Source organism: Glandiceps talaboti, chromosome 1, assembly GCF_964340395.1.
Source record: "Glandiceps talaboti chromosome 1, keGlaTala1.1, whole genome shotgun sequence".
Classification (NCBI taxonomy): Eukaryota; Metazoa; Hemichordata; class Enteropneusta; family Spengelidae; genus Glandiceps; species Glandiceps talaboti.
In genome coordinates this window covers 2,072,806-2,085,000 of record NC_135549.1, presented here as the reverse complement: position 1 = coordinate 2,085,000, position 12,195 = coordinate 2,072,806, and the positions used below count along the sequence as shown (strand labels likewise).

The window sequence follows — 12,195 nt, the reverse complement described above, 5'->3', positions numbered from 1 at the left end:
TAATCAAAATCAACTGTGTGTATTATGAATTATTTAGTCAATTTGTTAAGTGATGGCAAATTATTATTTATATTGGAATCATGGTGTAATTTATGTAATGTAAATAATTGTCCCATACCCACTTGAGTTTTTATGGAAGGGAATATTTGGCCAATGTATCTGGTAGTATAAAATTGATTTACTCCATCCTGGGACTCAAAACAAAGTGAAGGTGTTTGGGATTTTGATTGCTGAGATAGAGATGTTAGAATGTGCTACTAGATTGTGGAAACGACAATCTATCATTCATAAAAGTTTGGCCCATTGTCTTCAGATACAGCTATTTGTGTAGAAATTAGAATCTAAATCATAAAACAAAAGATTTACGAACACCAAAGTATGTCAATAATTAATACAGCTTGTTCTGATACATTTTAATGTTGGAGGATCATTTACCCATTTTACTATTTACAATATATTACATTTCATTTCATTTCACAGGATGGTATTCCAGTCACCTCACCAGCATACTATGCTACTATTACCATGGATCAAGTCAAACACATTTTCAGATCTGACAGTCCAAATGAAATCCCTTTATTGGAGGAAAGATACAACAATCTCAGAGAAGTTGGAACAGTATTGAACGAGGTAATGTTTTGGAAATCTGACATTTTTTGGGTCCAGTATTCACAGTCAGAAGGGGAATATTTAGTGAACAATTTTATGGATATATTTTGTGGGACTTTTACCTACTTCTTTTAGTATGTCACCAGTACTGTCAAACTAAATTCAACAGGTATATATACATAGAGTGTCAGGTTACATTATTCATGTCATGAAATGGCAAGAGTAGTAACTTTGGCTGTCTGTTTAATTTGACAGTAATGGTGACCCATTGAAGAAGAAGTGGTTCAGCCCCATGAAATATTTTGGTTAAAATTGTATGGTTTCATGAGGATATGATAGACAGAATATGTATACCTAGTATATATCTATGTTCTTCCAAGTAGGTAAAAATAGAATAATTGAAAATGTTTGTTACAAAACAAACCAGAAAATAACATTTTTTTCATTGAAAATGTTTGTTACAAAATAAACCAGAAAATAACAATAGAATCATTGAAAATGTGTTACAAAACAACCAGAAAATGACAATAAAATCAATGAAAATGTGTTACAAAACAAACCAGAAAATAGCACGTAAATCATTGAAAAGGTGTGTTACAAAACAACCAGAAAATAACATGTAAATCATTGAAAATGTGTGTTATACAAACAAACCAGAAATATACAAATGAATGTTCCTGGACTGTGGGTTCATAGTAATACTAGTGAAAATTTCAACTCAGAGTCAAAAAATACGTCTTGTCAGCATTGTCAGGAAACTACATGTATTCACCAAAGGATGCTCAATCTAAACTGGAAAGCCAGTGTCAAGATCTCGGCTATTTCTCTCAAGCTTGTCTCCCTTGTCTTGGAAGAGATTCATGCCTGACAATGCTGAGGAGGCGTTGGCTAAAAAATTTGGGAATTGACTCTGTGAGTAGAAATTGTCATGACTGATAAACTGGAAAGCCAGTGTCAAGATCTCGGCTGTTTCTCTCAAGCTTGTCTCCCTTGTCTTGGAAGAGACTCATGCCAATAGTACACCTCCGACAATGCTGAGGTGATGTTGGCTGAAAAATTTGGGAATTGACTCTGTGAGTAGAAATTGTCATGACTGATAATTCATATTATATTGTTTTCAGGAAATAATGTTGTGGTGAATCCACTACTCTGCAATGGCCTTGGGAGAATCCTATTATCAATATATAATTACTATTTTAATTGTTTTCAGAAATACAATGGCTCATTTGTCAACTGTATCCGTCAGTGTGACCAAAGTGCTCAAAAGCTGTTGGATTTCATAGTGTCTACCTTTCCATGCTATCTAGATGTGGCAACTCATCAAGGAAAACAAGGTTAGATTTGATAAACTATTATGAAGTAATATAACAGAACCCCATGATGTGAATGAGCTAGTGCTTGCAGTGGTCTCTGCACCCATACTTTCACTCACTATGTTCGTGAAAGTGCAGCAGAAAACACTGCAAGCACAAGTGCAAATACTCTACACTGGAACTCATGTGTCATTGGGCTCTGTTATTATTACATATGTTTATCTGAAATGGCAAAGTTTGATTAAAATCATAAAAATCATATGCAATTTTGTGTGCAGCAAACAATTGCATCCTAATTTGCATATAATTTGCATGTAGGTATGATAAATGTTTTCAGTATTGCACTCAGTGCAGTGAAAATACCTCTAATATGTGTGCACACCAGTGCAAGTAATCTCAGGTACATACGTTAATGAATGCTGTGTATTACATTTAATGAGTAATACGGACATAGTCTGGTTGCTATAACTCTAGATCCTACTACATATTATGGGATGCATGTATACTTCAAAATGGCTGCTTGTATGTTACCTCTACCCACATTCATGGTTACTATTTATATAGTGTTTAATACAATAATAGTTCTTGTTATATAGGAATTATTGATAATTGATGACTCTATAACATATAACTATGTATCAAATGATTTGTCAACTGTAAACAAATGGGTTTTGCGTCAGCAGTCATCTTTGTAGAACTCATTTAAATCAAGTTCTCCAGCTTCATCATACATTCATGTCTATATGTTTTCTGAACTCAATTATGATATTGATTCAGTTTTAAATTTGACTTGATTAGATGGTATTTGAATTCAATAGTTCCTGTGGCATGAATAATGAAGGCAATGCTGCATGTATCAACATTTAATTAATTTAATATTTTATCCATTAAATAAAAATTATGCCAGCTACACTTGACCATATTTTATATTAAATTCTATCTCTGAGACAATATTTAAAGTAATTCCTGTATGAATATTGTCACATCACACTCATTTGTAGCTATATCACATGCACAAGTAAATCTTCATCTTCATCATAATATGTTGTTTTGATTGATTGATTGATTGATTGATTGATTGATTGATTGATTGATTGATTGATTGATTGATTGATTGATTGATTGATTGATTGATTGATTGATTGACTGACTGATTGACTGATTCTTTCTTTCAGTATCTTTCTATAAACGGGCTCAAATTCTGGTAGCTGATTTATGGTCCTGCTTCTTAGGTCAAGGTCATGGCACATTTCATGACATTGACTGCATAACAATGTTTGCAGATTACAGGTATGTCTTCAGTACATAGCACATTTCATGATATTGACTACATAACAATGTTTGCAGATTACAGGTATGTCTTCAATACATAGCACATTTCATGATATTGACTACATAACAATGTTTGCAGATTACAGGTATGTCTTCAGTACATAGCACATTTCATGATATTGACTACATAACAATGTTTGCAGATTACAGGTATGTCTTCAATACATAGCACATTTCATGACATTGACTGCATAACAATGTTTGCAGATTACACGTATGGCTTCAGTACATAGCACATTTCATGACATTGACTGCATAACTATGTTTGCAGATTACAGGTATGTCTTCAGTACATAGCACATTTCATGATATTAACTGCATAACAATGTTTGCAGATTACAGGTATGTCTTCAGTACATAGCACATTTCATGACATTGACTACATAACAATGTTTGCAGATTACAGGTATGTCTTCAATACATAGCACATTTCATGATATTGACTGCATAACAATGTTTGCAGATTACAGGTATGTCTTCAATACATAGCACATTTCATGATATTGACTGCATAACAATGTTTGCAGATTACAGGTATGTCTTCAGTACATAGCACATTTCATGACATTGACTGCATAACAATGTTTGCAGATTACAGGTATGTCTTCAGTACAAATAGCACATTTCATGATATTGCTTAACTGACACCATCTGTCACTTTGGGTAGATATAAAATCCAGGTGGAAGTTTTGCCCATTTTCTGGTAGATGCTTCATAAAGAATTTAATTGTTTTTCTAAGCATGAAGAAACAAAGATAAGACCAATCCAGCAAAGGTTGTAAGTGCTGATGATATGCATGCATACAATCTTTCCCTGTATCACGGTTTGTAACCGAGACTATAAGGAATACTCTCGCTATCACAGCAGTGTTATTCCAGATTTTCTGTCATTTTTGTTCCTACAGAGTTCCACAAGCTCTGGTGTATTATAATGCACTGCAGTACTCTGATTCTCTATTGGTTAAACTAAATGAAAGTACACGATTGACTCCTGGTGAAAGACATGAGGTAGAAATCAGAGGATGTTCTATCTGGGCTGTAGAGGTGGGTGGTTTATATTTGAAAGAACTCGCCATCATTCTACAATTTCATGTTCTACTGTTCTGTATTTTACTATTAAGAATAATTTTGGATATTATACATTTTCACCTTCACTTGCCAAGCTTCTCCATTGCCACCACACCAACCCTAGACTCTCTCACAGTCCTCGGAACTTCACATTACTAAAATTAAAGCTAAACTAATTACTTTGTATGTACCGATACCATCTACATAACCATACTCAAATATCCTTGAACTGTGCGCCCTCAACGACGACAAAGAGATAACCATTTGTTGACATGTGACTGCGATACTCTGTGTTTTTGCGAAGCCCGAGCTTCACGTTTTGACCGTCTAATGTATGATCTTTCTTTCACAGTTGATATATGAAGAGATGAAGAAAAGAGTTCTTAGTGATTCATCAATGAAAGATGCCATCTTCAATTCCATTATTATTGATCAGTATCTATGGGATGATACTAGGGAACATCGCAAAGAAATGAGCCACATACCAATTCATAAAATACGCACTATCTTCTACTAAGGTTGTATCTCACACAGAAGTTGTAAATGTGTCGTACATCAGTGCATTCAAGATTAGTCTAGTATGGTGTGTGATAATTATCAAGACTGTATCATTGTAAAATGCTGACAAGAATTCTTCAACCATACACAAGCCAAATTCTAATCTTGAAGAGAAAATACGGATTACACACCTTAGTCATTTTACGACACAACAACCTATGTCTATGTCTCTGGCTCTTTGGTGCTCAAAACATGAGTAAAAATATTAGTATTTTTCTTAAATTTTCATAAACTATTCTTGAGGAGGTATAATTATATTATTCCCAAATATTTTTCTCATTTAAGGTAGAAAATACTTGTGACCATATTGCCAGCAGATTTCTTGAAGTCAGTAGTTTCTTTCTGCATTTGTATTTATTATACATTGTGAATATTTTGCTGTAAACCATCCAGATTCAAATTAGAAGTAAATTAACATACTTCATCATCCCACAGCCTCCTCTTTTACAGCATTGTCTAAAATGCGGCGCCACTCATAATTTCGCAGTGTCGTGGAAGAAATAAAAGCACTTGTGTGTGGGAATGACATAATTGTGCTTTTTATGAAATTGAGATTGTTTGATGAAACTGTACATTTATAACATTAAAACTGAGAAATAAATAATATATGGATGATGCTAAGTCAGTGAAGTACGTATTTGGAATGAGAGAGAACGAGTGATTCTTGGAGATAACCACTGGTCTGTTTAACATACGTTGAGTTTGTCCTTCAGGTTAGATGGTAGCTGAGGAGGAACAAGTAATTCATATATCTACTGAAGAGGATGTAAATATTAACTTGAATATGGTAGATGGAGAAATATGAATCAAGACCATGATTTCATTTATCGGATTTGAATCTGACTTGGAGAATTAAGACTCAGCTTATCTCGTGGAATCAAATTGGTTTAGAAAACATAATTCAGTGTTGATATTTATAATGAATGAATAAAAAATCTAGTGACTTTTTGATGTGACAAAGTAGAGAGTAGGTTGGGTGGGGGAGGGGGTGGGGTGGGGTAGTCCCTGTAGTCATCCTTGGCAGGGGTTAGTTACGTATACCCTATATAACAAACCTTTGGATTGAAACTTATTTTGATCAAAGGTTGATACCTGCATTTAAACCTTGTATTGTTTTGGTAGGACCTGTGCAGTTAATAACAATACAATGCACTATTGGGCAAACTCCAATGCTGATGCTCACTATGTAGGACGGACACTTGCCTTGTTAGTCTACAAAGATTCACTAAATTCATGAACGCATCAACACTTTCTAGACCAAACATATTGAGATGAGTGGACTCCATTTCAGACACTTTCACCTGAAATATTAATTCATACCTTGTTTACACTTATAGGCTAGAAGAAGTATGTATGTTGGGAGGTACATCAGCATTTAGCCAAATATTGTAAGTAAACCCCCCCCCCCCTCCCCCCATACAGGTTTGTCATAAGTGATAACTCGGTCTATCCTCTGGTAGTTGTCACATTGAAGATGCCAGTATATAGTAGTATTCATTATGAGTAGAATTATATTTACATGTCATATAAAGAGTTAATACGGGTAGTTGAAAAGAATAATCATGAGAACATACAGGTTTTCTCCAGATTCAAGTTTAACTAACTATATACATAACTAACTAACTACATTTTCCTTAGGAGGCAACATTTTGGGACAATTATATAAATGACATATGATTTAGTAAAGCTAAAGGACAATGGACCACGTTTTTGGACCAATTCAAAATACTGGAAAGTGGACCCCATTTTAGACTCTTCAGCTGGAAAAAAAACAGACACCATTTTAGACCAAGGGCTAGAAAACACACCCCAAAGGCACATATACATATACTCAAATAAGAGGAGTATCCCCCCCCCCCGTCAAAACCACGGTACATACGTTATATACCCTTTCTATGGGAGTAACACCCCCCCCCCCCCCCGGGGGGGTGGGGGTGGGGTGGGGCTTCATCAACCCGTTTAGCATGTTTACCGACTCAGCTCAGTCGCAAAAAATACATGTTTTAGGTTAACCTTAGCTTTTTGCTGTAAAATTGAAGTTTAAATTCAAGGAATTCTAACATTGGTGCCGGTGAATGGATTGAAAACGATGGAATCAAATTTAAAGACGGGTGTACAAAGTCTATGTTGTTGTAATAAGGGGGTAGATCAACATTAGAAAGGCATTCGCCCGGTGAAAAAAAAACTCACGTAAAAGACGCAATAACGATGGAATAAAGGTAAATACAGGAAAACCAGCCTATCTAACATCAGATTTTAATCAGATTGGGTCATGATTTGAGAGCTCAGAGGTGGCCTTATATTACGCATGCGTATTGTATTAAATATACAGAAATGGCGAAACTTGTGCGAAGGGCATAGCTAGCTGTCAGTGCAGTGTCGAGACCCTTTTGTGATTGATTTTATCGCGCTGGTACGTGCATTTATTTTCTTTACAGTTTTAATCATGGCAGAAGCGTTAAATCACCAGGGGCAAGGACTTGGCACAACATCTAAAGAAGAAATGGAAACGTTAACGTTGGATTTGTGCCCAAGCAATATCAACCCGAAAAACACAATGAGAGCCACAGCAAGCTCTGTAAGAATTTTACGGGATTACTGTCACAGTCATGGCCACACACTCGATTTTGAAACCTTAGCAGTTCCTGACTTAGCTACGCTACTGCAAGAATTTTATGTGGAGGTGCGTAAGAAAGACGGAACTCTCTATTCAATGGCTTCATTGGAGGCTATTCGAGCAGGAATATGTCGATATGTTGTCAGCTCGAGTAATGGTGATGTTGACATAGTAAAAGATACTGAATTCATAAACGCGAACAAAGCTTTTAAAACTCAGAGATCGCATCTGAAAAAGGCAGGATTGTCAGAAATATACCGCTATCCTGAAATCTCTTATGAAGATCTTTGCAAATTGTACAGCCCCAGGAACTCTGTGTTTGACATCAACAAACCAACCGGCCTGCAGATGAAAGTGTTCTTTGAAATCATGATGTATTTTCGATGGAAGGGACGAGACGACATTAGAAAGATGACTAAAGATACGTTTGTCCTTGATGTTACGACTGATGGAAGAGAATATGTATTCAGAACACAACCAAATGCACTAAATGATGTCTCAGGTATTATGTATGCAGTTCCAGGTATGTGCACTCGACAACTTTTATTTTTGTTCACAAGATAAGGTATATAGTAAAGTGACTGCATATATATCGAGAGATTGATGATGAAGATGGAGTCATAATATGATGGTCAAATTGTTAGAGTGGCTGGCTTGGAAGTTGCAGGTTTTAGCCCCATCACTGCTGTTTGTTTCTGCATGGCTAAAGTCCTTGTGTAAGGTTTGAACCATGATTGTGCATCAGTCAACCCAGCTGTATAATTGGGGACCTGGTAGGATAGAGGTTGCAATGCGAATGCTTAATCCTATGCACTTATAAAGGCTGCATTGGATTGTATGCTCCCCAAGGGGGGGGGGGGGTGACAAGGTATAAAGGGCCTCTGTTGCTATTGTGCCGCTATACATGTACATGTAGATGTAGATCTGTGCCAGGGCCGGGTAGTATTTGTAAAGCGCTTTGAGCACAGAGTGGGAAATCTTCCACCCTTTACATCTTGCATAATCAGTGGTAGCCCTAATGGGCTGCCAGCTGCAAATTATGGTAGCCCTATGACAAGACTTGATAGTCTGTAGACACGAGACTATTGTTAAGTTTACAATTTCAAATGCTTGTATTTTTTAATTACCATCAACCAGCCACACATGACATGGTACCTTTTACAACATGTTGTGGTGTAATAGTTTATACTATTTGGATTTGCTACAACTCATAAGATGATATTTGATGACAATTTTGTGTAATCATAAACTCTGCATCTTTTTTTTCTTTCTGTTGTATAGGAAGCCGTACCTGTCCAGTTCAGTCTTTCAAGAAATATGTGAGTAAGCTCCATCCGATGTGTCACTACCTCTGGCAACATCCAGACAACCATGTCACACATTATATTAATAGGGAAGTATGGTATCTTAACTCTGCAGTTGGTCACAACTCACTGGGATCCATAATAGCTCTGATATCTAAGGAAGGGGGTCTAAGCCAAATGTACACCACTCGTTCCATCCAGCTGACTTCTGTTGCTATTCTAAGAGGCACTCATCTTGGCAGAAAGCTGTTCAAGATAAATAAAGACAAACGAATGAGTGATTTGGATGACCAAGTACAGCCGAGTACTTCACAACATCTCACACCCATTGTACAGGCAGGTAATCAACATAATGCCATTGTGTGCATGCCTCAGAGTAAAGTTCTTCAGAACCGATTCTTTGATGATGTAGTAGTTACTGCTGATGCCATGGAAACTGACCATACTTTCAGCAGTAATGATAACACTATCAACAATGGTTCATCCAGTGATGAGGAATGTAGTCAAGTTGTTTTGGATTCTGATATTGACAAAACTCCATCAAGGCACCATACTGAATCAATTCACAGTGCTAGAAAGCAGCAAGCAGTCATTCTACCAACACAATCCAGTCAATTGCCGGCAAATGTGAGCGGTACAATTAGGTAAGTATTTATAACCTTGATGTAATTTGATCATCCCGTGTTAAGACAATATCTGTTATTAGTATTACATATATACCAGAGATTACTTGCACTCATAAAAACTAATTGTGTGATCACAGTGTCATTTTAACGGAAATTTACTGTTTTGGATAAACGTATGCAGTGATAAAAGAATCCCAGTCCATGTGAGTTCCAGTATGTGTATGCAGTGTTTTCTGCTGTATTTTCACTCAATACACTCATGGCCACAGATAACAATATAAGCACTCGTGCAAATACCCAAAGTATGCCACACTTACACAAGCATGTTATGGAGTTCTGTCATATTATTATCTCATAACTTCACATTACATATATGTGGGGATGATGTCATCAGACAAAACTTTTGATCAAGTAGAGTTAACACATGTGTTTTATGTAAATATTCATATTACCAGTACTAAGCTTGTGTAGGTTGAGATGACATGGTCAAAATCATCCAGCAACAATGAGGGTCTTTAACTATCAAACCATGGGCTTGCATACATTCTGCACCACAAATACAGCAGTTCTGCAAATATAATATTTATTGTTAATTTTGAAATTATTTCTGTTTAATTGTGAAGGAATCTGAAACAGGAACCAGCCCAAGCTGCTGAATCCATGTCCACAAAGGAATATTACATTGAGTTTGATGGAAAACTGCATCAGTACAATCCAGCTGAAGTTGACAGAAATAGTTTCATGGAAGAGTTGATCGCTGAAACTTTCACTAAAATGAAACAACACCTTCCTCTATTGCATACCAGTTTGCCTTCAGGATGGTGTATTTCTGTCAAAGATAAATTCATTCACGTCATGAAGACTGCAAATTGGGAAGTTCCAGTGATTACAAAGTCTGTAACTATCAACAGTAACCTAGCATATACTATCACAATCAGGAATTACATTCTACCTAAAGACCATCCACTATATCACGGTGTAGAGCCAACTCTTACAAATCTGGACAGTGTTCACAAACTGATTGCGATAGTTGAACAGTATTCTGAATAGTTCTAGCTTTGTTAGAGGTAGACCAGCACTCAGAACAGAAATTGTTAAGTTTTGTTTTAAAGTGGTTTTCACGCATGTACTGAAAATTGTTGATACTCATATAGCTGATGTGGTGTTGTATAAATAATTGACACAACCCAACCTTCACCTAGGTCAACTTAATAATTGCTCTGTAAAAAAAGTTTAATATTGGAATATTTGTTCATAGGGTCATTCAGTTGTTTACACCAGTACTATCAGAGGAAATAAGATACCAACTCATGACCTTGACCTCTATATTCATCATCTATATGACACCACCCCATGACCTTGACCTCCATATTCAATACGACACCAGCTCATGACCTTGACCTTCATATTCATCAATACCAACCCTTGACCTCCATACCCAATGTGACACCAGCTCATGACCTTGACCTCCATACCCAATGTGACACCAGCTCATGACCTTGACCTTCATATTCATCAATATGGGGACCAACCCTTGACCTCCATATCCAATGTGACACCAGCTCATGACCTTGACCTCCATATCCAATGTGACACCAGCTCATGACCCTGACCTTCATTTTCATCAATATGGGGACCAACCCTTGACCTCCATATTCAATTTGACATCAACTCATGACCTTGACCATCATGTCCATGGCCAATTAGATCGCTTACCAGTCATAACGTCCCCGGGTCAAAACGTCCCCGGGTATGACCAAAATGTCCCCGGGTCAAAACGTCCCCGGGTCAAAAACGTCCCCGGGTCAAAACGTCCTCGGGTATGACCAAAATTTAACCAAGAGACTTGACTGTGTAACAGTTTCCGTTCCTTCCCTAAAACACGGTCAAGTATCGATGCCCATATTCCGAACCATTTTCTGTTCGTGATTTACATGCTCATTTTCATAAAAATTGGAGGGCGTTCACCCACGTAGACATGAATATTTATATTGCGTAAAAGCCAATCATGTACGACATGACACGCACTGTAGCTAGCGTGCAGCACCGACCATTGATATTGACACGCAAGACTCAAATCTGTCTGATTTCCCGTAAATAAAGTGATGGTTGCCCAAGACAATGATTATTTTTGCCCATGTAGCACATCAAACTGTTAAGATGCGTTTTGACCCGGGGACGTGGGGACGTTTTGCCGGGGACGTTTTGAATTATGGAAACCGGGGACGTTTTGACCCGGGGACGTTTTGACTGGATGCCATTAGATCGACACCAACTCATGACCTTGACCTCCATATTCAACTTGACACCACCTCTTGACCTTCATATTCATGGTCATTTAGACACCAACTCATCACTTTGACCTTCATATTCATGGTCAATTAGACACCAACTCATGACCTTAATTGACCTTCATATTCATGCTCAATTAGACACCAACTCATGACCTTAATTGACCTTCATATTCATGCTCAATTAGCAATTTACTCAATATGACATACATTTGAAGTTTTCCATGTTACATATACAATTCAAGTTGATGTACACATTCATGTTATCAGCAAAAGGATGTCTAGTCAGACTGATCTTGTCTCATACCAGACTTGTATATATTGGACTAAGTGTATTAGGGTCAGTCCACCTGTAGTGTATTAGGGTCAGTCCACCTGTAGTGTATTAGGGTCAAACCACCTGTAGTGTATTAGGGTCAATCCACCTGTAGTGTATTAGAGTCAATCCACCTGTTGTGTATTAGGGTCAATCCACCT

General features: G+C 37.0%; 1 protein-coding gene across 1 annotated transcript in view; it reads left to right on the top strand.

Annotated features, from left to right (window-relative positions):
- The window catches only part of LOC144440475 (queuosine 5'-phosphate N-glycosylase/hydrolase-like), an 8,760-nt gene extending 3,366 nt beyond the window's left edge, over window positions 1-5,394 (top strand). Inside the window, exons 5-9 of the mRNA XM_078129857.1 lie at window positions 481-630; window positions 1,820-1,943; window positions 3,098-3,212; window positions 4,160-4,298; window positions 4,675-5,394. Of these exons, the coding sequence (XP_077985983.1) occupies window positions 481-630; window positions 1,820-1,943; window positions 3,098-3,212; window positions 4,160-4,298; window positions 4,675-4,839 (693 nt within the window). The 3' untranslated portion in view covers window positions 4,840-5,394. The remainder of the gene's footprint in view (window positions 1-480; window positions 631-1,819; window positions 1,944-3,097; window positions 3,213-4,159; window positions 4,299-4,674) is intronic.
- The last annotated feature ends 6,801 nt before the right edge of the window (window positions 5,395-12,195 follow it).